Genomic DNA, 27,281 nt, shown 5'->3' with positions numbered 1-27,281 from the left:
CAAGCAGGGCTGCTCTCTCCAGCTCCCTTTATCCAGAGACAGAGGAATCAGCCTTTTGTTCACCCATTTTTAGGTGAGGTGAAGGCTCTTGTCACTTCTGGTATCAAGAGCCTGGGGTCACAAGTTCAGACTGGAATGACAAACCAGAGATGAGCCTGGTCCTTCCTCTCCCCTTAATTCCATCTTTACATGTAGCAGGGACCTATTTTGTCCTGGACTCCCTGGGGAGAGGAATCCAGGAATGATTCTTATGCTGTGAAAAGGGACTAGAAAGGGGCTGAGGAGCAACAAGTGAAACTTTGCTGTGATCTGGAAGAAGGGAATGCTTTGTTCCTTGTGCTGATTTAAGGTCTTATGGACAAAGAGTTGCTCAGGTCCTTTGCAGGAACATCTTTTCATTGTCCTTCACAGCAGATCCTGGTGCAGGATCCATTTTTTCTAACTTTTGTAGAATGTCCATCAGCACCATCATGTACTCACATTTATTATAAAAATGGTTCTGCCTCAGGGTGATTTACTGCCTTCTGCTATAGATGAAATCCTGCAAAGGAGCCAGAGCAAGACCCATTTACATCCTCAAACCCAGATTTTTAAAGTTGTTTAGGGACATTGGAGGCATAAATCCCTTCCCAAGTGTAGTTTGTGGGAATTTCATGTCACCTGTGCTAGTGCATGTTGTGATGCTGACTCTCTGCGCAGTATAGGATCATAAAATCATGGAATATTCTGGTTTGGAAGAAACCCACTGGAATTATCAAAATCCAACCCCTGGCCCTGCACAGGACAGCCTTAAGTAATAAGAATAATAAGAATTTCTTACAGCGTGTCCAACAGATCTTTTGCTACCATTTCGTAACCCTGATGGATGCATGGATGATCATTTCTGTTGTGTAGTTTCAGCAGGAGAATTTAATGTTTATTTTTCCTACAGATAACGTTTGTATGCATGTAGAAAATGCCTTCCTGGTCAGCACAGATACCTGTTTCAGCCTCCCTAAAAAAACCTGGAAGCCTTTAGAAATCAAATCAGATTAGCTAAAGAAAACCAGAAAGGATGATCAGAGCAAAATCTTTGGAAAGAAGAAAAATAAGACAAAATCCTGTCCATTTTGTGAAGAGCTGCCCAGCTTCCTAATGGAGCTGTGAAAGCCTGAGACCCCTCACAGCACAGAAATGCCAGCAGTTCTTGCTGCTAATGGTTTTAGATGAGACAGGAAGCCTCAGGGTGAGACGGTGTCTGTGGGGAATATTTCCAGGAGGTAATGATTGGTTTCATACCTAAACACAATGCAATTACCTAATGTGCAGATAGTTGAAATTTTTCAGCTGCTGTGAATTATTCCTGTGTTTTCCTCCTGTGTGGCTCTGCCAGCAATTTTCTGTTGTCTTGTCTTCAGAAATTTCAACTGAGCTTGGGATTTCCTGGAGGGATCTGAATTTTGGGATGGAAATGGAGAGGCTGGGTAGCACATGGTGTGTACAGGGGAAGAGGGGGTCTGTGACCAGCTGGTCCTGCTGGGCTGGGGCATGGGGTACATGGATCCCGTGGTGATTTGGGGAGAAGGGATGGAAGCACAAAAAAATAATTGATTTTTGTTTAGATTAACAGACCCCTGACTATGAAGAAAGAAGGAATTCAGACCAGAAACCGAAAGATGTCTAGCAAATCCAAAAAGTGCAAAAAGGTCCATGACAACCTTGAAGACTTTCCCAAGAGCAGCTCTTTTAACCCCGCCGCCCTCTCCAGACACATGTCCTCCATCAGCCACATTTCACCTTTCAGTCACTCCAGCCACATGCTGACCACACCGACACCGATGCATCCTCCATCCAGCCTCTCCTTCGGACCTCACCACCCCTCCAGCATGGTCACTGCCATGGGTTAGCAAGAGACTCCCCTGCTGAATGCTTACGGTCTCAAAATGAGATTTACTTTATATACTACTTGCATTTTTGCAGGCGTGTGGTTATGGGTCTGACGTCCCGAATCAAATGGGAGAGGGAAAAAAAAAAAGAATTAAAAAAAATTAAAAAAAAAAAGTTATTTGAAGGCATAAGAGAGAGAGAGAAAAAAATTTAAAAATGCAGAAAAAAACGACAAAAAGAACAAAAAAGAAAAAAAAAAGAAAAAAAGATAAAAAAGTAAAAAAAAAAGTTTTAAAAAAGTGATGTTTGCCACTTTTTAAAGGAACTCACTATGGCGTCTATGTATTCTTATCCACTGAATCTGGATACCATTTGTGAATAAGCCATTCAGAACTTGCATTCCCTATTGGACAGGATCTCTAGTGCTGTGAAAAAATAAAATAAAATAAAATAAAAAACGCTGAACATTGCATATAACTTATATTGTAAGAAATACTGTACATTTGAGGAAGACTTTATTGCAACTGAGGAGCTGTAAAGAAAAAGGCATGAAGGACTCCGAGAGAATTTTTTTAAAGGAAAAGAAAAAAAAAAAGAAGATGGGAGGACAATTTAAAAACCAGAAAAACAAACAATGCAGACCAAGAGGAAACGCGGTCTTATGAACAAATGGACCAACTGCCAGTCATGTCTTCTCCTTGTATTTTATTTTTATTTTGGTTTTTATTTTGGTTAGTTTTTATTTTGGTTTCTTTTTTTTTTTTTTCGTTTCCGGGGAGGGGGAGGGGGCTGGCTAGAACGGTTTTGATGATGCATTAACTAACTAACTAACTAAATAACTAAATAAATAAAACCTGTAGGGAGATCATTCATTTTGGGCCACGGGCCTTTTACATAGGAGGTACCAATGGTGTCAGGCAATCAGTGTTAACATGCGGACATTGCCAACAAGGGGGTTTCAGATAGCCATTCTCCAGGTCTATGCGCATTGTGAACAAGTTCCTGTAATTGTTGTTTGTATGTATAATTCAACGCACCAAAATAAGGAAGATGTAGATTTATTTCATCCTATTATACAGACTGAATGGTTGTACAAATTTATTTACTGCTAGTGATAAGACCTGCTTTTTTGTTTTGTTTTGTTTTGTTTTCATATTTTTTCCTCTTTTTTTTTTTTTTTTGAGAATAAACTAGATTAAATTCTGTTGACTTAACAGTGTTTTGTGCTTGGGGGTGGGAAAAGGAATATTTTTCTTTCTTTATTAATTTTTCTTAGCATTTGTTTGGATGGTATTTATTACATAGTTACCACGGGTACGGGAATGTCTGTCTCTGCGCTCATGCTGACAGCCAAAGCAATGTTTGCAGTGGCTTGATAAAAAAAAAAGATAAATCACGGAACAAAGGAAAAAAACCCTCAAAAATAAATGGACTGCATGTTAGTGTAACCCCACTGTCCAGTGTGTGCTCCCTGTCCCTTGAATTGCAGCCCAGCCACTGCCGCTGTGTGATTTTGGGCTCCCAGGTGGGATGGGTCCCTTTGGGTCTCAGGCAACCATGACAAAAGTGGTGTTGAGGACAATTTGGGGCTGGGATAAGTGCAAAGGTACAGCAGGGTCCTCATTATCCCAGTTGCTTTTGAAAAAAGCAAAGGTTTTGGAGAGGAGCTGGAAAAGCACATTCTGCTCTCTCTCATTGAGTACTCAGTGACAGATCAAATAAGCAACAGTTGAGATGTTGATGTGAAATCAGGATGGACCAGGTCTGTCCTTCTCTTGGAGGAATAGGCAGAATCCATTATGAAAGGCTGGATTTGATAAGAGAAGAAAAATAAAAAAAATTCAAAGGCCATTAGCCAGTCTCATCCTGCAAGAACTCTCTTTGAAACAGTGCAATTTTAATATTATTATTGATAACAGCTGAGTTTGGCTTTTATTGTTTAATTTCTGGTTGTTTAATCCTTAGGATTCCATCCTTCTTTTAGTTTTCAGAGTTTACTAATCCAGCTTCTTTATACTATCATAAGAGTTGAGAATTCACCTTCCAAATGAAGGGTTAAACTTCTTATCAAACCACTCCATTTGCTGGAGATTTAAGCTCAGTGTGATAAGACAGAGGTTACCAAGGCTGTGAGAAAATGCTTGAAAAATCCCAAACAAAAATACAACCCCCAAATGGAGAAAACCTCAACAAATGTGACCGGCAAATTATTTTTATATTTTTAATGCTGAGTGAAATATTTCACCCAGAAATATGTGCAGTCCTGCCTGTCAATGCCAGGTGGATGGAAAAATATCATCCTATCTGTCACAGCTGTTTGAAGCCACTTTTCTCTCGGGTGATCTCTGGAGGGAGGGGTAACAGTGGCGTGGTCTAATCTGCTGCTGCTGCAGGATGGTTCACACACGCGAGGGTGTTGCATGTAAGGAATAAAACATTTCAAAACTTTCAGGATGATTATACAGAGGTCAGAGAGTTGATGATTTGGGAATGGGGGAGGAAGGGCAGAGGGTTGACCTTTATTTGGGCTCTTTCTCTCCTGTTTCAAAGTGAACCTGGTTAAAGTATGTCTACCGTAAAGGAAGATTTGGCAGATGGAAGCAGAACAGGCAGTAATCGTTTTGTAATGTTGTTTATTCTTTCCTTTCTTCTCTGTTGACAAAAATATGTAAAAAAAAAAAAAATTAGAACAAATGGTACACATTTAGAATCTTATGTTAATCACCTTTCTACTTTCTCAATGAATACTTTAAGCATAAAGACTAAATGTTGAAATAAAACAGAGTGAAGAATTACCGAGATGCAAATGGAGATCTTGTTGGCTCCTAATTAATCATCTGTGAACTATAAAGCTATTTTCAATTAGCCTGACAAATCAAAGGAAATAATCATCTTTGCTGTTATTAAGCTTGAGAGATTATTATTTTTTAATTCGTAATGCTACAACCTTTCCCTCCTTTCGTTCATAAACAGATTGCAGTTGGACTAAAATATTGATTCCAGGATCTCAGCAATGGCAAAAATTAGAGGCGGATTTGCATGGCAGATTTTTGCAGTCGGCAATTATTGTGGTTTTTTCCATTTTCTTTAGATGGAACTAGCTCCTGAGTTTCTCTCTCTAACCCTTTTTTCCTCAAAAGTTCTTGAAATACGTTCTTGCAGTTTCCTTCTGATGTTGTTTCACAGGTCTTGAGGGCATTGAGTGAAATGAAGCAGGATTGGGGCCAGACCAGAGAATGAGCATCCTGTAAAGGACACAAATGGAGACACTCTGTCTGCATATACTCTAGGAAATATATACATTTTGTCTAGAGACTTCTTACATCAATTATCTTACATTTCAATGTCAGGAGGAGGATGAACAGAATCCCTAAGATCACATCCCCCCAGCTACCACATAAGATGCTAAAGTAACATTAGTGTTCTATCAATTTCTCAATTTTTATTTTTTTTAAATTGTATTCTCTTTGAGCAGATTTTAATATCTTGAAGGGTTTTGTTTGTGTGTTTTGTTTGCTTGGGTGGACTTTTATTCCTTCTTTTCTTTGCTTTGATGACTAAAATTTGGTTTACAGAGCAGGCTGAGAGCTGTTATTCTTGGGCAAACACCTTGTGAATGGCCACTCTACCTTTCTTCATTGCTGAGATTGCAGGGAAGAGCTGATGATGGGCAGGTTGGAGCAGGAAAACCCTCTGAGTTATGGCTCCACTTTGGTAATCTATATTGTGCAGAAAACACCATGGAAGTCATTAGTGGGGTCAGATCTTGTGGTCTTTTTGCAGGCAAAATTCCTTTTGGGAATTTGAGTGAGTAATAGCTGCTGTGCTGCTGTGTCTGTTGCAGCTACATTTTACTCCAAACAAAGCTCCAATGAACTCAGTGGAAAGATTCCTAATGTGTAATGCAAGGAGACTTGAATCAAGACATCCTATGTATTATTTTCAACCTTCTCACTTTGATTTACCCAGCCCACAGAAGAGGAGACTGAGGAGAGGCCTCCTAGCAATCTACAGCTTCCTCACCCAAAGGGGGTGTGCAGTGGCAGGAACTGATGTCTCCTCTCTGGTGACCAATGACATGACCTGAGGGCATGGCCTGAACCTGAGTCAGGGCAGGTTTAGGTTGGATATCAGAAAAAGGTTCTTCACTCAGAGGGTGTTTGGGCACTGGAACAGCCTCCCTAGGGACGTGGTCACAGCACCAACCCTGACAGAGTTCAAGGAGTGTTTGGACAGTGCACTCAGAGCACATGGCTGGGACTCCTGGGGTGTCCTGTGCAAAGCCAGGAGTTGGACTCAATGAGTTTTGTGGGTCCCCTCCAACTCAGGGCATTCTAAGATTCCAGGATCTCAGTTAATGCTTTAGCTCTACTGTTCCCATAGCAATACACACAGTGCACACAGCTGTTGTGATATTGAAGGGATATTTTTAAGATAACCAGCTTCAGTGCTTTGAGGTTGAAGAAAATAGAAATATTGCAATTAGCGCAATCTGCAAATTTTAAATTTTTATCCTGTGCTTTTGAATCACAAGTTGAGTTAGGATGCATCTAGACCTGCCTTTAGGTTCAGATTAGCAATGTGTAATTGAAGTGATTTCCTCCATGGTGGTAGTTCTACCTTGGAGTGATGAGATTTTACCTTGGCTCATGAAGCATGGTTTCCTTGGACGTCCACCTACTACACTCATGGCAACTCAGTCCTCAGGGCCACAATAAAATTACGCTGAAGTTACCCCCAAAATATGGTCTTTAAGTCCTCAGCATGGGTTGTTTTCCTCTCCAGAATCATTTGTATTTCTAATGTCCACAGACTCATAGGCCACAAATTCTCATACTCCTTTTTAATCACTGAGACTCTTGATTCACACAAGACTGGCTTTAATATGGGGAGGAATCAGGGTGGGTGATGAAGGGACAAGAGGGAACCTGCTTTGTTTTTTGCAAAGCTTAGGAAGTGTTTGGGAAAACAAACCAAAAGAAGCCCTTATTGAAACAAAACCCTGTAAACTAAGCCTTTAAAATGCCCTATTTACCCCTACTTCTTCCTGTCTACCCCTTATATAGAGGTCCTATATAGCATTGGAAAACTGAACCCAGTCTTGTCACAAGGAAACAGGTACTAAATGTGTGATCATCTTTAAGATGCCAAATTTCACACCCTGAACTCTTTTTGGGTGCAGAACTCTCAGTGGCATCTAAAACCAGCAAGTCTCATGCTTGTATTTATCCTTCAGAATATCAAATATAAAATTGTTTAAAAATACAATGTTCATCTCAACCTAAACTGAAAATCCAGTGCTTAATTTCTTCCACTTCCTCCCATCCCTAAATCTGGGGAGAAGATATGAAGATAAATCCATCACTTGGGCAGAGTTTGGATGCAAGCTGATGAGCACTATGGAAAACACATCAGCTTTGACATGTCTGCAGGAAAGCAGGAGGGAGGAGTAAGTAAAATACAGGTCCATGGCTCAGGAAGGGCAATGTCCTCCCTGTGCCCTGAATGAGGCAAAGGAAAAAAAAACCAGGTGTGATTGTAATATGTAGAAGGAGCAATAGAGGAAGAGAGAGTGTGAATAATTTAGACTGGTCTTTCCTAACATCTTGGTAGCTGATTTTTTAATCTTCACACGATTTTTTTTTTTTTTTTAAATGCGATTTTTGGTTGAATTCTAATTCAGCTATAGGTGGGAGCTTATGGGTGGTATGGACTCCCTACCTTGTTACAAAAGAAATGGAGTGTGTATTCTGCCTGTGCATAGGTGTGTCCATACCCAGAGACTTGGAGGGCCCCTGTGTCACCTGGTTGTCAGTGCTGGTTCCATAGGCTCCTGTGTGCATACCTAAGCTACAGCTCTACAGAAACCAAGGCACAACACAAATGTATAGCAAATTTATACCTGTTTCACACAATTCCCTGAGGCTATGCAGACTCCCGGGTGCATGTTGGATCACTCTATTGTAGAAGTATATTTCCCTTGTTATAAGTTTAAATTTAGGCTTTGACCTGAAGCTCAACTCATTTTTTTCTCTCAAGGTACAAAACACCTGGTTATTTAACCTGTCCTTTTACATTTCCACTCTGGGTTACTGTCGACTGAAGAAGCACTGAAATAATTAATGAAAACTTGTCCTCTGGGAAGACAAAAGTGACTGAAATGCTCAGGGAAATTTTGCTTGCAAAAATGCTGGTGTTCATGCTAACATGGATAATCAGTGAACCACCTGCATTCGTACTTAGACTTAGCCCATGACCATTTTAATTCCCAATTATTATTTCATTGTAATATTACAGTGCAACTATTTATTTCACTGTGTGTTAGAATCATATTAACCTTCTTACACTTCTTGAGTGGATAACTCTTTTCCTGCTAAATCACAAATCACCCAGTGCATAACTCAGGGTGGTCCCACGGCTGCAGGTAGTACTGCTGTCTACAGACCTACATTTCTTTATTCCAAGTCAGAATACAATCCTTCAGCTCCAGTTCTGCTTTCAATTACACTCTTCCCTGATATTCACCAGCCATAGAGGAGCTTCTTTTCTCAGCTGCAACCATTGTGAAAAATTAAGAAGTCAGAATAAATGAAGTCACAGTACGGGCTGCTGTGAATGCAGGGGGGTGATGATGATTTGTTTTTGACACTGGTGGTTTGTTCCCCCCCATACCAAGACTGACCATGGCTAGGGAGGGCAGAGGATCCCTCTCTGCAGGAGGTGAAATTGCCTTGCAAAACCTCAAGCCAGTTACAGAAGGTCATCCCTCTTCTCCACGTATGCAGAAATGATGGCTGATGAATTTACTTCCTGCAGTGTCGCACTGGAGCAGATTTATAGATTCTGTGATAAATTTTAAACTATATTTAGGGACTCTAAGGAAACAGTAATGAATAGATACAGGTCCTGAACTGTTATTCTTGATTGCAGCTGCTTCATAATAGACTTTTTTTTAAAGTATCAGTATGGGACAGGAAGTGGAGGGGAATATCAAATTATGCTGAGCCCAGAGAAAGGAGGATCCTCAAGTAGGAATTGAACAAGACCCATGGGAAAGCCAAAAATGAGAAAGGAGGGACTGAACATGTGATGGATTTCTGAACAGTCACCCAGGGTCTTTCCATTAATAGCAGGCAGGATGTTTTCCTTTATGAAAACCCAATTAATTTTGTCAGACACTGATAACCTTTCTATAAGGATTTTCATTCTGTGTACTGGATGCATGGACGTAAAAGGGATATTCTTGCCTAATAATTTCCGTAAGGTGACTTTTCTATAAAATCTTGGACATCCAAAAAGAGTTATGCTTCCATCTGCTCTTGCCAACCTTATTTACATTTAGAGACCTTTTCCAGAGAGGTCATGGGAGAGGAAGGTGAAAACCTATGGATTTGATAATGTATATTTGCCCTGTCATCTCTGCATAGGTACTTCATGGATGTCATAAGGGAATAGTCATTTTTTGTTTTACAGAGTTGTCCTTTTGCATCAAGAGATGTAAAACTGGTGTGCAGGCTCTGGTGGGGACAACTCTCCTTATCTCTTCATTGGAAAATTGACTGGAAGTTTTATCACACAAACCCTGAGCAGCAAATTCTGTATCTCTGCTCTGAGTTGCTGTTTCAGTGCCCTGTCTCTCGGTTCTTGCCCTTGGAGTGGACAACACCCAGGGTAAGATTTTTGCAGTCTTCCTTTGCTTCTGGCTTTAGCAGCAGGTCTCAGATTTCACTTGCCTGTGGTGCAGAGAATACCTGCCCAAACTATTCCTGCCCTGTCTGAGTGGAAGGAGTTGGTCTCTGGAAGATTTATTTATTTTTTTTTTTTAAGAATTGAGATAGAAGAGAGATAGGAGGCAGCAAGATTTTCAAGCCTCCTGCATTCTCAAAGACCTCAGGATAGTCAAATATTTAAGTGCTTGTTTTACTGGAGTATGATAGATCAGTGACTAAGCAACTCAGACATGATTTATGATGTTTAGAGAGATGAGGAAATCCCATGTTTTCATGGAATTTTCTTTCCATTCCCACTGGTCTACTTGATCCACCTCTCTGACATGATGTCATGCATCTTCACTGTGCATGTAGAGCGAATAACTCTGCAAATCAAATGTGTCTTCAGACTTTGATGACCAGATCTTCCTGTCAGTGTTGCTAAAATCAGTTGTCAGGTCTCATTCTCTGTTCACTCTCAGGAACTACTGAATTCTCTTTTCAGGCTATTGGATAACCAAATTTTCTCTCTTCTCCAGCATAAATCTCCTGGCTTAGGAATGAGCCATTTTTCCTTTAAGGCAGTGGAAGTCTGTAGTCACTGACAATCCAGGCATATGGAAGGGAAAACATCTATCATGCCTATAGGAGTTTATTGATTTTGGCAAGTGCTCTGGTCAAGATTGATCCATATAAACATATTCCTAGTGTTGCAGGATAATCAGAAAGATTTCAGGTGCTTTTAGATAGCTCTGTAATGCAATTTAAACATAATCTTTGACAACTTTTCAGTTTGGTGACTGACTATGGCTTAGGAACATGGGTAGTTTACATCACCTAGGTGAGGGATGTGCCCTCTCCACAGTTTATGGATATAGAAATATTTATGTTCCCGTTACCTGCAGTACAGGATTAGAAGCAGTGTAAGAGACTCACATGTGAGTCTACAGGAGCTATAGCACATTGAAACATCAGGTGATGGGGTGAGCACCCACGCACATTATCAAACATTATCATTGGCTTTCAAAATAATTTATTCTGCATCCCTTTTGCTAAACCAGAGTGAAAACTTTCCTGTATATAAAACCACAGGATATCACTTCAAAAGACCCTGTACTCAAGTGTCTGCTTCTAAATTTCTGAGTCTACTCCCATCTCATACAATCCATCCTTAAGGCCTCTAGTCTTGGCTAGATTTGCTACTTGTGTTCAGCAATGCATCTTGAAGCATTCAGTGCAGCAGGATAGATTCAGTTGATTCAGCAGTTGATTCAGAAATATGAATCAACCCAAGTCCTGATCTTGTGGAAGAGATGGCTTCTGAAAAAACCCTCTCCTGTCCCTGGAGGTGTTGATGGAAAGCCTCCTGCCTCATTTGTCGGCTTTAGCAGGACCCTGAGTGAAGGCTGGATTTCCTGGGCTGTCAGCCATTCTTGGTCCTCAAAGGAACAGACAACCTTTTACAGGTGATCAATAGATGCCATTGCCTGCTCTGGTGTGTGAGGCTTTTCAAAAAGAAACTCCCAGGAGGAGATTCAAGCCTGGGATGCAATCTTGACCACACTCAGTTGACATTCAGTGAGAGGCAGTTATGAAGGTGGAGCCTTCCTTCCAAATGTTCACAGCACATGTGCCTCAGGCAATGAAAAAACAAATGAAAGAGTTGTCTAATCCTTCTCTGTCACTGTTTTGTTTGTTTGTTTGTTTCATTTTGCTTTGTTTTGTTTTGGTTTGGTTTTTTGTACCAGTATCCCAGTATTTTTTTTCTCATTTATACCTAGGGAAAGTGTAATTACCCCTAGACTGGAGTCATTATTTGGGCTGGTCCTTTAAAATTTAGGTAGTCAGGAGAAGCCTATCTCTGCCCTCAGTTGTACCAGTGTAATTGGTTTTGGTGGTGTCAGAGCTGTGACACTAAGGCTGGAATTAATCTGGGAAGCTATGTCTGAATTATACCTATTAGTTGAGCTGCATGAAACAGGAGCAACATTTGTGCTCAAACTATCTTTGCAGTGAGTATCCAGTAGAAATGTTCCTGGTTTTGAGAAAAGGCTTTTATTTAGAATCCTCTGATCCCCAAAACCTGCATCAGTGCTGGCCAGTGACTCACTGGGACACTGAAAAAACCTGAGGTTTCTTGAAACAAATTTCTGGCTGTTCATTACCTGGACTATTTTGCATATTTCTCTACTGTCCAGGCTTGGTATTAGTTCCTTAGACCAGGCTGAATGTCCTGATGGTGATATATCTAATACATTTTCAGGTATATCTAATAAAATATGTGTCCTCAGGGTTAAGGTTTCCCAGGATACAAATGCAAAGTTTACTTACCAGTAGTTGTCTGGAGCTTCTCGACAGCAAGTAGAAAGAAAAAGGCACTTCTTCTAAAGTTTTAATGTTATACATATTTTAGACAGCCTTTTTAGGATGCCATCCACATCCTGGAAAGGCTCATTTCTTTCCATGGAGTAGCTCCACTGAAGATGTGGGCTTTGCCAATATCTAGAAATGAGAGGGATAAATCCCAGCCAGAACTGGCTGCATGCAAAGCAAGGGTGACTTTCCTGGCTTTGACCTTCCCACAGATTTTCTGGCCATGCACTATTTGACTGCAAGGGATTTTCCAAGGAATATAGTGGATAGGTTAGGAGAGAGACTCCTAATGCTCCTCCTAAAAACTTCCACCCAAAATGGCATCCCAGTAAAGCCTCTGAGGCCCAAACCTTTTCAGATCTACGCATCTTTGTTTTTATGTCAAAACTGTACTCAGTGCTGCAGTGATTCTTCTTTATGTTTATTATGATCAACTCATTTGCATTAATCAGGTTTTCTTTTTGGTATCAAAAGGGCTCCTGGCAGCAGCAGCAATAATTATAGACACAAATTATTTTAATATTTATCTTATCTAACATCTGAGCATGCATTTGGAGGGCACCCAGACACAGCAATGATGTTAAAGAAGCTTGAAATGCCATTATATAGGTAAATAAACAAACACATAAATACTTTGATTCTCAGCTACATAAAATTAATGCTTCACACATCTTAAGGGGATGTTATTTCATGGTAAAGCGTTGTTAAAGGTCTAAAATCAAGTCAGGACTACTGAGGCCTATTTTAACTTGTTCATTTAACCTGTTGCAATATTATGGCCATGTAGACATACATCTATGAAGTGGCCCTTTCAAATTATAAAATTATATTTATTTTTCCTTTAGCTTTGACTTTATCAGGGATGGTGGCCAAGACCTTTAGGCTCCAATGTCTAATTCTGCAAATTATTAGGTTTTCACCTTTTTGTACATCTGTAAAATGCAGCTAATTAGCCTCATGTCATCAAACATTGTGAAAGCATTTGAGATGTTAAATATTGTTATCACCTTCATTATGCAAGAATAACAATGCCCTTCTGAGGGCGAGGTTAAAAGCTTCAAAGCTAAAAGAAAAGAGTAAAGTCACTGTCATAATAATTCTAACCCCATCCAACTCCAATCAGTGACCACAGAAATGCCAAAAGCCCCTTTACAATAAACCTGCAATTGCAGTACTTTGCCATGGCAGGAACAAGGTGATGCTCTGTCTGAGAAATATTGTTTTCTGAGATTAAAATCCTGATAGATCTTCTAAATCTGCAACCATGCCAACACACAAAGCATGGCTGTGCAAAAAAATCAGTGGTTGTTTCAGTTGTCAATCTTAAAAAAAGATAGATATTAATAACATGAAAAATAATTTTGGCTACTAAAGACTATTAGATTGTTGCACTCCATTGGGTTCTTCTCAACAGGAGCTAAGTTCCTGGTGAGTCAAATAAGTTTGTAGTCTCCCTGAAGCTGGGCTTTGTTTTCAAGTTGCTTTTACTAAATAAAAATAACATGTGAAAGGGATGGAGACTAATTTCAAAACTGAACTTGAAAGTGACAGAAAAAAGCTGTGGGGAAATTAATCCCAAATATATAATTTCTACAGTTTCAAAATATTTCTCTTTTGGAAATGTATTTACTTTCATGCTTAAAAAGCAAAAACTTTTGATATTTTATTTTGTAAAAGCACTCTGCATAAAAAAGGGATTTACTTAAAAAAAAACCCTAACCAACAAAACAATATATTAATAAGGCAAATTAATGTGAAAATTTTAGGGTCAAGTTGAACAAAGTATTTTGCCTTAACCTATAATGCATTTTAAAATAATTCTGCACCAAATGAAAAATTAATCTTAGCCAACTTTAATTTTTTGTATTCCCTTTCTAAATGGAATCCCTCCAACAGGAGGGACATTTCTAGTAAAGGGTAATTTTTTTACACACCCAGATTATTCTTGGATTTAATCTGTGCTCTTTGTGATCAATAATCGAGCTTGGCCAACACAGCCTGATTTCAGAAATCCCATCATTAACAGGGATTGTGACATTTTACTGCTCTTTTTAGGCACCCTATAGAGATATACAGTGTAAGAGAAGCTTTATTTTATCGATGACTGACATATTGAATGTACCCATGAATGACATCACACATTTCTGTCCAGGCAGAACCACGAACAACAATGGAGCCACGTAAAAAGAGTGTATGCATACATGTGCAGGGTGAGAAGCTGGACTTCTGGGTTGGGCATAAAAATTTAAAGGCTTTGAATGATGGAGTTATCAATTCAGCTGTCAAATAATTGTACCTATTCACACTGGGCTTTTGGCATGAAGATTTCTAAGACATTCTTGCCAGAAGAGTACAAAAATGTAAAGGACAAGAGAGCTTGCATCTCCTCTCCTCTCCTCTCCTCTCCTCTCCTCTCCTCTCCTCTCCTCTCCTCTCCTCTCCTCTCCTCTCCTCTCCTCTCCTCTCCTCTCCTCTCCTCTCCTCTCCTCTCCTCTCCTCTCCTCTCCTCTCCTCTCCTCTCCTCTCCTCTCCTCTCCTCTCCTCTCCTCTCCTCTCCTCTCCTCTCCTCTCCTCTCCTCTCCTCTCCTCTCCTCTCCTCTCCTCTCCTCTCCTCTCCTCTCCTCTCCTCTCCTCTCCTCTCCTCTCCTCTCCTCTCCTCTCCTCTCCTCTCCTCTCCTCCCCTCCCCTCCCCTCCCCTCCCCTCCCCTCCCCTCCCCTCCCCTCCCCTCCCCTCCCCTCCCCTCCCCTCCCCTCCCCTCCCCTCCCCTCCCCTCCCCTCCCCTCCCCTCCCCTCCCCTCCCCTCCCCTCCCCTCCCCTCCCCTCCCCTCCCCTCCCCTCCCCTCCCCTCCCCTCCCCTCCCCTCCCCTCCCCTCCCCTCCCCTCCCCTCCCCTCCCCTCCCCTCCCCTCCCCTCCCCTCCCCTCCCCTCCCCTCCCCTCCCCTCCCCTCCCCTCCCCTCCCCTCCCCTCTCTTCTCTCCTCTCACCACAGTCTCTCTAAGACAAGTTCATGGAATGTGCATTGTTTTACATCTTTAGGACAGACTTTTGGAAGGTTGACACAACAGATTCTTCCAAGACATCAGGTACTGGAGGGGGAAGAGAAGTCAGCCTGCACGAGCCAAAGCTGTGTATTTTCACAAGTCCTTCAGCTGCTCCCCCATAATCCAGGAACGTAGGGGTGTAAATCCCAATCTAATATCTTGGTTATGTTTGTTCTACTACTAATAATAGCTCCACCTACTAGACATGGGGCATAACTCACTGACATTTGTAAGGCCATCTGGGTCTTACAAGTAAGACACAGTGTGAATCAAATGTTCTGTAACAAAAACAGTGCTGACATTTCTAATTTTTGTTAACAGAGGTCTTGCCAGCCTGGAAATGGGGGCTCCTGACAAGAGAACCCTAGAAGAGAGCTCACAAAATTTTTCACACCTTGCCTTTAATCTCCCACTCCTGAAAAGATTAGTAAAAAAGAGTAAATCTCTTGGGAACATAGGCAGGCTGTGCCCAAAGTTTGATTTAAGAGGGGAACAACCCATCAGGTCAAGAGAAATGGTTAAGTGCAGCAGTGCTCAGTTACCTCTGCATGACCTTCCTAGCAAACATGGACGGGAGCCTTTCAGCAGTGCTGCAGATGTTGGATGACTCCGCTTGTGCTGTTGAAAGACAGGGGTGATAAATAGAATTTGAGCCACGTTCCTCCCCTCCTTCAGGCAGAATTTGAGAATCTCAGGTATACAGCCCTGGGAGAGTGATTCACGAGGTACCACTCGCACCAGCTTCCTCCGAGGGAGAAAGCTGACACTTCCAGGACACTGACCTCCAGCCCATGTGCATTTTATGTGTTTCAGCACCCTCAGGAAAACCACAATTAGACGGTGCCTCCCTGTATTTAACACTCAGAGACAACCAAACTAAATGGCTGTGGAGCGAACGCTTGAAAAACAAATATCTGAGAGAAAAAACCCCAACCAACTCTGACACCACTTGGGTGAATTTGAGCTTGTTTGGAAGTGAACTGAATACCTTTTTGCACCTCCTCGCATGATCACCATGCAGAAAAACAACACCTCAGCCAAAAAAAAAAAAAAAAAAAAAAGAAAAAAAAAAAAAGAAAAAAAAAAAGGGGTAAACCCACACAGATTTTGCACTTTGTAGAGGCAAATCTGCCTTTGTTATACAACTATGTCTGGCCAGGCTGAGCCTTGCACCCCTCCTCGTGCCGTCCCCTCCGGTGCAGCACACGAGCTGGAGACATTGGCAGCTGAGAGTAGGCAGGATCTCAGATATCATGGCAATATAAATAAATAGAGAATGATGAGATAAAATATACGGGCAGATGGAGGTGCTGATAGTGAGATAGGCTGATAGGGTGGTCAGGGTTACTGTGCTTTAGCACATGCATAAATACGTGGGTTGTACCCCTTACCCTGGGGGCAAAATATCCAGCATCCAACATGACACGCACGTGACCATTCAGCCAAAAGTACTCCAAAGCCTTTAGGAAGAATAAACCTTGTATGGAACACTCAGAGTAACATCATTTTGTATTAAAAAAAAAAAAAAAAAAATTCATGGCATAGATTCAGAAGTGGGACAGGCATGATTTGACACCAAAGTTTCAAGATAAAAGATAAAACCCCTGAACACTCCAATACTTCCCATACCAATCACCACTTTTTCAGGTAGGCAAATACCCAGTTGCTAAGCCGAGAGATGCTTCTATTATGAGAAATGTCCATATGACCATTGGACAAGAGATTTTTTTGCCACATTCCCAAACATTCATAGATTGGTTTGCGCTGGAAAGGTTCTTAAAGGTTGTATAGTTCCAGTCTCCCTGAAATAGGCAGGGGCACTTTCCACTTTTCACTAAAGCAAATTGTTCCAAGCCCTGTCCAACCTGGCCTTGGACACTTCCAGGTATGGGGCTGCTACAACATCTTTGGGCAGCCCTTGCCAGAGTCTCACCACCCTCACAGCAGAGAATTTCTACCTCCTAATATCTAAACCTTCCCTCTGTCAATTTAAAGCCATTTCCACTCCATGCCCTTGTAAACAGCTCTTCTTCAGCTCTTGTAGCCCCTTCAGGTATTAAAAGGCTGCAATAAGGTCACCCAGGAGTCTCCTCTTCTCCAGTCTGAACAAACTCAGTTGTCTAAATCTTTCCTTGTAGGAGAGGAGTTCCATCCCTCTGGCCCTTACTGCTATGAGAACCACCAGAGAAAAAGTGAGGGACATGGGCTGTAGCCTTCTCTTGACACTTGACCAGCTTTTCAGCATGCAGATGTTATTGTAGACCTGCACAAACTCAGTGGTGAACCTGAACTCCTGCCTGAATTCGTTCATCACGCTGTCTATAACCCCCTTCCCAAGGATAATGGCCACAAAACACGCTCTGGTTCTGGTCTGGTTTGATACAGAGCCTGTCACGTGCTGGGTATTTTTTCCAGAGCACTGGTGATGATTTGGAACACTGTCTTGTTTCATGCTCACTTACTGAATTCAGCTTTTGGTGACAAGCAATTAGCACTTTGTAATCTACGGTGTGGAGGGCAATATATATGTTTTAATAAACAGAATATTTTTACCAGGGACTAAACACTGATTGAATTTGCTGAAGAAATTTGTCACCAAAATAAATAAGGGAAGTGTTCAAAAATCATGGAACATGGGTATTTTTAGGGTAAAATAACTATTTGAAGCTTTTTGCATTCTTCATTTCCAAATGGCATTTTCCTTGAAGGATTGACCTAATTTACATCAAAAGAAAGAGATAAGAAAGAAAACTTTTAAATGACTTCCAAATGGTACTCAACATTTCATTTTCTGATGGAGAAAATGTTTTGAGCTGACTCAAACGATTTTTGTTGTTGTTGTTTGTTTCATTAAAACCAAATGAAAACCTTCAAACTTCCCGTTTTGCTTTGCTTTGACTCTTGCATTTTTTTTCCTCTGCATTTATTATGCTTGGCCCTGCTGCTGGAAAATGCAGTAATTCTCTGAAGTGATTCACCACTGGTGACCTCTTTGAAAATAGTTTTGGTGATACACCTCAAATATCTCCAATCTTTCACATCTTTCTTCAGGTCTGAGCATTTGTTAATTAAGCATTGCCACACAGTGCCAAGGGAAGAAAGCTATTACCATAAAATGAAAGCAGGATTTTATGTGACCCTGTTGGAGATATCAGGACCGTAATTTTTTCCAAGCAAGGAGTAAAATTGAAATTCTTGGAGCGTTTCCTCCTCAAACCACAATAGGTGATTCTGCACCACTGTTGGGGTTGTCTGTCCATGTAAAGCGGTCAGGAATGCAGCCACAAGTAACTATGGCTTAGAAAATATGATTTTTTTAATATGGAAAAATTATACTCTCCAAGCCACAGTGTTGCCTTGTCTGGGACATTTCACAGTGGGTAATCATGCACTGGTGCAAAAATAAAGGAAAGAAAACCCAACCCAGCTGAACTTTCTGTGGATGCAAAATGCAAACAAAACCACAGCTTTGTCTTCTCCACCCTTGCACCAAAACTATGTTGAGGTTTTGGAAAATATATTCATATTTTCATTTTCACTCCTCCAAGGTAGGACAAGAAGCAGGATGTGCTGAAATGCCACAAAGGACCTGGTCTGAGGAGGTTTCCAGCACATTTTTGCAGGGCTCAGGATGGCTCTTGTTCATGAGTGGGTTTGGAGGTGGGACCTTTCTCCTGAGTGCAAACCTTCCCCCAGCCTCGCCACCCTAAGTGTAAAGACTGGATCTTTGCTGTGGGTGACTGAGAGTGGGTCTAGTTTATGGATACAAAGAGGGCAAAATAAAATCTTCATTCCTAAATAGAACTGCAAAATCATAGAATATCCTGAGTTGGAAGGGACCCACAAGGACCATCAAATCAGATTCCTGGCCTTGCCCAGGACAGCCCCATGAACCCCACCATGTGCTTGAGAACATTTTCCAAAAGCTCCTTGGGCTCTGGCAGCCTTGGGACCATGACCACTTTCTTGTTCCAGTGCCCAACCACTCTCTGGATGAGGAACTACTGTTAGTTCAGTCCTGGCCAAGTTTTTATTGAGGATGCAAAAATTTCTGTTCTCATTGAAACAGGGTAAATTTTACACCAATCTTAAAACAAAGCAGAGGTGAGCCAACAGATAGGGACCAACAGCGGAGGAGTCAGGGAGAATAAACCAAAATTATTTAATAAGAGAATTACAGTCTTTTATTTGCATTGTTTCTTTTCCCCAGCTCCAAGCTTTGCATAAAGCTTTCTTTGTTAAAACATTGTGTTAGACTTCAGACTCAGATTGGCAAAAAGACCTTAATGCAGGGGTTTAATGCAGTGCAAAAACTAGGTATAGTTGCTTTAAATGAAAATCAAGGGTAGGCAGCCTCCTGAGAGCCTCAAAGTTTAAACAAATTACAAGAAATATTTCTCAGGTGAAATTGGAAAGGATGCTCTGTGATGCAGAAGAGTGGCCATGAGTCCTCTGTGTTCACACCATCCTGGGTATTGTAAGAAGCTTTCTTGTGAAACTGTTTGCCAAACCAGAAGTCCTAAATTGAAATGTGTTGACAGAAGGAATCTTACTACTTATTTATAATTTGAATACATCTTGAGGCAGGTTATGAGATGATGTGGGTAAGTCATGATCCACCCTCCTTCCTTCCTCCCTGTGTCCTGGTGCTTACTCCAGCACTGGCCAGGGCTCTCAGGGTGTTTGGCATTTTGGGTGCTGATGCTGAGCATCATCTTTTCACCCTGTGCTTCAGAGGGGAGAGAGGGTGCTGGGAACTTGGCAGGATCAGGCCCTTCACCTCATGCAATCCTATGACCCCGAGGGAGCCCACACACGGGTTTGTTCCGTAACACATAACAAACAACCTCGTTTTACTCAGAGGGAGGGAGATGAGCACTTTGAGCAAATGATGCATTAAATCAGGGCTGCCAACTGCACCTTGATGTGAGTGCTTTATGCCAAGATCTGTCTATCTATCTATATAATCTTTTATATTCCCAGCTCTTCCTGCTCATCTATCTATCCATCTCTCTCCCTCCCTGTATGTATTTTCTTTATTTCAATCTCTTTCTGTCTGTCAGTTAATCTATCTACTTATTTTGATGTCTGTCATCAGAATAACATCTGTTCGGGTGTTTTAACTCTGCTGGCAAAGGACACATTACAATTCCCTTGACACAATTACAGTTTCATGGAAGTCAGGCTCCAGTTTACCTTGACTGAAATCAAGTGAAAACAGAAGTTGGGCAGCAGGTTTTATCGTCCAGTGATCAGAGTCTGGAGATGAACTACAGGGCTAGGATCAAGTCTGTTGTTGGATTGTCTCCTTGTAATCCTTCTTTTGCCCTCATAAAGTTTTCCTTCACTTATGTTTTCTAATTTCTAATCTCTTCAGGCCTTCTGTCAGCGCTGTAAACAGGTTTCTGTTTTTGCCCAGAAAATTGACCCATGGGCTCTTTGGCACATGTAGATGTGACCCTTATGGAGGGACATGGTTTTGTGGGAATGGCAGTCATTGGACTTGATGATTCTAAAGGTGTTTTCCAACCTATATCATTCTACAATCTCTAGGTGCTACTGAAAGGAAATTATAAATTGTTTTTCCCCTACTCTGCTCTCGCATGTGAAGGGTACCCTCCATTTCTGTTTAAGGGCATCAAGTGTGGAGCTGTCATTTTATATTTTAATTTAGGTGTGGGTAATTGGTTGTACCCTCTCCTCTCCAACTATCACATTTTTTATTTTTTATTTATGTTTTGCTTTCTGTCACCTGAACGTAAATGAGTCTGACCCTTTCTCTTCTCCCCCCATCTCCTGTCTCTTTGTTGTCCCCATGTTTTACTCTCTGTATGTGGTAAAACACATGCTTAGCTTACTTGGATTGTGTTCCCATGTATTAATTTCTACAGCCTGCAGCGAGCCATGAAAACCCATCTGAGCAGGGAAATAACAGTAGCTGTGCATTGACTGGTAGAGGCAGAGGAAGAGTTTCAATGTACACAAGGAAATCGAACCTCTGATTTGCATAAGACTAGACTGTGCTAATTTGTTGAGTGAATAGATAGATGAAGAACAAAAACATGCCTTAAAGCGTGCATGGATAGTTACTGCAGAAACCAGTACCCAAAATGGGTCAGATCCAAAAGGAAAGCTGTCAGAACCCACTGCCTGCTGCTGCTGGAGCTGGTCTTGATCAAAGGGTGAATAAAAAACAAATATTCATCTGCTCCATTAAACTGCAGTCCTTGGGTTTGAAAGGCACCAGGGAGCCACCTGGCATGAAAGGATGCTCCAGAAGTGATGGCATACCTAGGGATGTGTGTGGGATTATTCTAAGTTCTTGTGAAACCTAGGTTCATTATTTTTTGCCAGAGCCATGTAAATCTCCCCAGAGTTTGTCAGAGAAGTTTTGCTTGAGAAGCACAGAGTGAGGCAGATGGGAACATGATCTCATTTCCTTTCCTTTCCCAGTGAAGTGCTTGCCACTCTTGCAGACAAAACTTAAATTTCTCAAGGGAAATGAAATCAATGGAAGTCTCTGGGACTTTCCCTCTTTGTTACCTATGAAAGAGACAGACTTTAGGTCTGTACTCAAGAAACATGATCACATTCAGCAGTGGACAGAGAGAGACTTGATATTAGCCATCACATGAATGTACACACACTTATGAGGTATATAAGAGTGCATTTATATGTGTGTGTATAATATATATATAAATCCAGCTGAGTAGGTTTTCCATGTCAAATGAATACCTGGGATCCCCAGGATCAGACAGTTTGATGAAACACACTTTTGCTAAGCATTTGCTATTTTCTCCATCAATTTTATTTATTTAACTAACAATAAAGAGTGATCTCGGAGCAAGAAAGAAAATAATCATTTCCCGATGCAAAAAAGCTCTAAGATAATAAATGCCAAGAGCTCACTGAGATGAAAGTCCTGAGGTGGTTATTCTGGAGGAAGGGAAGCTGCTTTGTGGAAGTGCAATAATATTTTCCTTGCCTTAAGACTATGAAGGCTTTTCTGTTCAAGCTTTTCCCTGGAGCTTTTGCAGGATACGGCCGTGTTATTACACCTTTGATAGCGCACAGCCGGGCGATAGCTGCACCAGCAGGTGTGTTAGGGGTTGTAACAAAACTTTACAGTCAGGGCTTGTTTTCAGGAATCTGTTTGATTATGTCTTTAATTATGTTTGATTTATGTACGGCGAGGTGGCAAGAGACCGCAGCAAACCTGTAGCAAGCCCGTCCCTGCAGACGAGGTCCTGGGTGGCTCAGAAGCATTGCAGTGTTTCCAGCTGCAGGTTATGGGAGCCCCCCAGGTTGCTGAGCTGGGTATCTATGAAGGCAGCTGCCTTTGCTGCCTGCCTTTGGCTTGCTGCTGGCTCAAAACACTAGTCATGGTCCTCCCAGAGTTACTGAAAGCTGTCTGAACACCTTCAGCGGGAGGTGGTACAGGGACCACCTCACCTCTCTCTCTGTAGAGAGCAGAATGGAAGGAAGTATAATATTTTCCTGAAAAAAATGCAGAAAATGAAAATAATATGAGAAGGAGCTTCATGGGTGAGGGAAGTGAATCCTTCACTCCTTGAGGTGTCTGAAGACAGGTTCAGCTCTTCTCTTTACAGGTTGATATTTGTCAGCACTTCTTAAAATCTCCTCTTTCAGTATTAATACACTCACCATTAGAAGTAATTTCTCTTGTCTTGTCTGATGGCTCCCAGGAAAAACAGAATACTTAATAGTATCCCTAAACCACCAATTACTTATTAGTTACATGGCAATCCCAGGAGATCACAAGTTGCCCCTCGGGCAAGCCATTACCCATTATGGAAAATAATGATCTGACTTTTGGATAACTGAAAAGGGGAGGATTATAAGCAAGAAGCTTGATTTGTCAGGGAACTGCCAACCATTTCATAGCTGGGAATCACAGAGAAGTTATCTCCTTTGCTGGCAAACCACAAGGGAAAAACATGCAGCTGTCCAAGGGGTTCATGAACCTGGGTACGTTGCTGGGGTTGCTGCTTTTCCGCTGGGCACTGGCAGCCCTCTGACCTCCTACCCTATGGAATATCCAATGAGACCATGAGATATGAACTCTGAATGTGAGGCCAAGTGAGGACTTGGATCTTTAATGGGAGGAACTATAAAACATTGCCATGTCAACAGGTCTATGAATACTGCTTTTGACTCTTCATAATCATTTACCAAATTAATTAGCTATGCACAAAAAGCTAACAGGCATTTTTGCCCTTGCAGGCCTATTATATTCATGAGACACAAGTGCCTGTTTCATAAGTGACTTTCCACATGGTCATGTTCGGTATATCCTCTCTGCCCAGGAGTTTCCAAGGAGAGGAGATCCGTCCATTTGCTTTTCTCCTGGATATAGTGGTGTGTACTGTCCTTGTTGCCCTGATTTTTAAAAGTGTTAAGTTTTCTTGTATAGTTCTTTTGAAAGTCTTAAAGTTCTCATAAAACCTTTTCAGCCTTCTGATCTGTTTACATATTTCTACTGGAGTTCTTATGCACTGTTCATGTAAATAATAATTGTTTTGCATTCTTCTTTGTGGGAGGAGAGAATTGATGGACTGTTGGTTTGACCAATGTGTCTGAAGAGGTGGTAATTCTACTCTCCAATCTACGCTCACTTCTGGAATTCTATAAATATCAGATGCTCGAATAAAATCTTCTCTTTTTTGGCCTTGAACATGCCAGGCTTTTGTGTACTTACTTCGTGTCCAATAGCGACACTGTCCTCCTTCCCATGATGTGAACGTGTGCAGTGGGAAAGTGTAAATTGACTGATTTTGGTATACTGATGTCCTGTTGAAAGTATTTGGGATTCTTCAAAACATTTCCTTAATTAACTACTGCACTAATGAACACAATAGGGCTCGGGAGATTTGTAACCCCTTTTGTAGCATGTTCTCCAAGATTCCCTTCCAGCCCCTAGGAAAATCCTAGATGGCTCTGGATGGGAGCCTGTGTCCCTGCATGGTCTGCTCCTGATTGAAGTGGGTCCCCCTCAGGGAGCCTGAATCTGATTAAACGATTCCTTCACTGGATTTTCTGCACACCATTTCACTTCTTAAAGGGAATCATTTATCCTTCTTTCTGTGCTCCTGCTCTTCTTTTCTCAGTCTTTCTTCCTTTCCTCAGGAAGATTCTAGCAGGAAAGCTACTACTGAATTTGCTGTGCAATCTAAGTGGCTGCGTATTCAGGGAAGTGTTTGCAGTAGGGATACTGGGGGGTTAATTAGCTTCACCACTGAAAACCTGTCTTGGGATTTTGTTGCAAAGCTGTATCTGTGGTCAATGAATGTGCAGGGGGCAATGAGTTCATATGGGTCTGGCATCCACCTACTCCATGCCAGACGCCCTAGGAAGTTCAGTGTGTGAAATGCCCAAATATCTGAGATCCTACTGCACCTTTTCTCCAAAAACGCTTTGCTGACTTCAGCCTTCTCCAAGCTCTTGCTGCAGTACCCAGTTTGGCAGAGTCCTGCAAGCCATTTCTTAGGTCCTAATGATTGCACAGCCCTCATTTTGAAGGCTCCTCAGTGTTTGCTACAGGTATGCCAAAAAGAGAGGGTGTGGCACAGGCTTTGGTGAATTGGCACCCTCTGACTTGAGTCAGTATTTTCAAGCCCTCATTTTTGCAAATGGTAGAACCTGGAGCACTGATTCTGCTCATGGTCTTTTTCCTCCTTCCCCTCATCCTTCAGGAGGCTGGTGCATGAGGGCAGAGGATGCTGGTGGGAGCCTTTGGGATGGTGACCATCTTGGTGACATGAATGAGGAAAAGGAAAAAACACCCATGTTGCAAGAGCAACCCCGTGCTCCTCATAGCTTTGGGACGGCCACTGGCCCATGCAAGGCCCTCATCTCTGAGAGGACATTGTGGGTTTGAATTGTACCACTTGGCTGGGAGATGTCCCCACTTTGCAAGTATATCATGATAACTGACATGATAACTATGTCATGAGCGGTCTACACGTGTGTGGGGTTATCTTTGTCAATGCAAAACGTGGAACCAGCATCACTGAGAGGATACCGCGTCACAGCTATATATTATAATAACTCATTATGGAGCCTTCTTTGCTGTGAGGCCTCAGGGACAGCGGAGCAGTTGTTACAGAAAAGTGGGAATATATTTAATATAGAGTATTTAAGGCCAATGATGCATTAATCCCACCTTGTTGGATGGCCTTACACAACCTGCCTTTTCCTTCTTTGTAACGTGCCCTCACCTCAGGTCACCCAGCTCCTAGTGACAATAGATGGGGAGGCCATGCAGCCTGGCCTCCGACCAAGGTGGGATTCTTCCACCTGCCCTGACTCTGCCACACATGACAAAGAGACTGCTGTTAGTTCACAGCCATTCCCCCACTCCTGATTTTTTAATTCTGAAGTAAACATGCTGCAGCTACAGGACGGGTGGTATGCAGACACCGGGCCAGGGCTGGCTTCCACCATGGCGGTAGGAACGGGAATTCCACTGCAGGCTAAGGGGAAGGGAGAGCCCTCCAAGCTAATGTGATGTGGGAGGTCTAATTCCTACCATCACAGTCCTGATTTGTAGGCAACAGATTATTTCACTGGCTTTCACGATGGTTTTTATATCTTAGGTTTTTTTTTTTTTAGTGTTTTTTTTTTACATGAAAGCAGGAGTGTGTGGATTTTGCAGGTAAATTATAATGAAAGCTGATGGGTGCTTGTGTAGGCTTGTAGAGGGTTTGTGCACAAAAAGCAAGCAGGGGCTGGAGGGAATAGCTGAGTGCCCAGGGAAGGTTTAATTAGCATATAGTGAAAAATCTAAAGGTTGTAGCGAGCCCCAGTTTGGTGAAAGACAAAAACTCACTGTTCTCAGAACATACCTCAGCAGCAAGCTCTGTTGCACCTGATGCAATGCTTCCCTCTTGGGCCACCCACCTCCAAGACATGATTATGCAGTGAGAAAGGAGCAGCACTTTGCACTTTCTGTTATCATGGTCCTTCTTAATTATACATGCGTAAGTGTTCAGACATGGCCACAATGAGCATGGTACACATCCAGGGGAAGTGAGATTCATCTGAGAATCTCCTACTGCTTGGCAAGCATTTATTAACTCAGCCTCCCAACACTCCCGTGAGGAAAAATGTGTCGAAACCCATTTTCAGTACTAATTTAAAAAAACAACAAACTTAAGCAAGCAAAGTGATTTGCTCAAAGCCAAAGAGCAGGTTGGTGTGAAAGCGCTTGCCTTAAAAATCCAGAATAAGGGATTTTGCCCTTTGTCTCTTCAAATGAGGCTGTGTTCCCACGTTGCTTTGTGTTTTTACAGAAACTACAACAGGGGGGTCCCGGTTCGTGACTCAGGGGCTTGGTTCCAATCCAGAGAGCCATGTTTCCATGATTACTCCTGCTTTATGTAAAATGGCCCTTGTACAGGCTCATCTTGCTGAGCTTTTTGGCGCTGTTCCTGGGCCTGACTGCTACCATAGCGTAGGACTGCAGGATCACATTTCCCTTTTGTAAGGAGACACACTTTCTCAGGATGTGTGGAAGCCAGCTTAATTTCAGTAAGAATTCTGTTTGAAACAGAGATGCAAGCCTTGATCTAGTAAATTATTATTAATTTTATTATTATTATTATTATTATTATTATTATTATTATTATTATTATTATTATTGTTTTGTTATTATTATTATTGTTATTATTCCTATTATTATTATTACTATTGCAGTAGAACATCAAATTCCTAATCAGCAACCAGACCTATTGTGCTAGGAAACAACAATTGTCCTTCACAATCTCAGCTCTAGATCCACCAGTGCTTAACTTCTAATTACGTGCTAACACACGTGAGTTTTATTGGGAAGCCATAAAACGGGAACAAAACTGGCTTTGCAGACCTTGGCTGACATCTTTGCAGTGCAACACCCTTCCTTGGCATCCCAGTGAAAAGCTGTTCTCCATGCAAGGAGAAGGTCCCCGTGTGAGAACCGGCCATCCTGCGCGTGCTTCATGCTGCAGGATCAAGGCTTCTATTAATGACAAGGCTTGACAGTAGGGTGAGACCTACAAAGAGAAGGAGAAGGAGGTGCTGAGGGTGCCTTGTGATTATGTGGTTGGCGTGTGTTTCTCCACCATGCAAGGAAAAGGGAAAGAAAACCAGCTAGACTACAACAGACATTGTTGTGCAGCATCCAGACTGCAGCCTCAGTCATGGCCTCACTTGGAAACCTCTGCAAAGTTTTATTAACATCTGGTCCTCCACGAACAGTGATATTTTATGCACAGAAAATCAGTTTCACCTCTG

The 27,281-nt window shown here is 41.8% G+C and overlaps 1 protein-coding gene across 5 annotated transcripts in view; it reads left to right on the top strand.

Moving 5' to 3' along the window:
- Nucleotides 1–3,075, top strand: part of GATA3 (GATA binding protein 3) — a 29,489-nt gene extending 26,414 nt beyond the window's left edge. For all 5 annotated transcript variants that reach the window (XM_085569112.1, XM_085569114.1, XM_085569113.1 and 2 more), the window contains one exon: nucleotides 1,602–3,075. In XM_085569112.1, coding sequence (XP_085425238.1) covers nucleotides 1,602–1,886 — 285 coding nt within the window. In that variant the 3' untranslated portion in view covers nucleotides 1,887–3,075. The remainder of the gene's footprint in view (nucleotides 1–1,601) is intronic.
- The last annotated feature ends 24,206 nt before the right edge of the window (nucleotides 3,076–27,281 follow it).

This window comes from Lonchura striata, chromosome 1A, assembly GCF_050655825.1.
Source record: "Lonchura striata isolate lonStrDom1 chromosome 1A, ASM5065582v1, whole genome shotgun sequence".
Classification (NCBI taxonomy): domain Eukaryota; kingdom Metazoa; phylum Chordata; class Aves; order Passeriformes; family Estrildidae; genus Lonchura; species Lonchura striata.
This window is presented reverse-complemented; position numbering and strand designations above follow the sequence as displayed.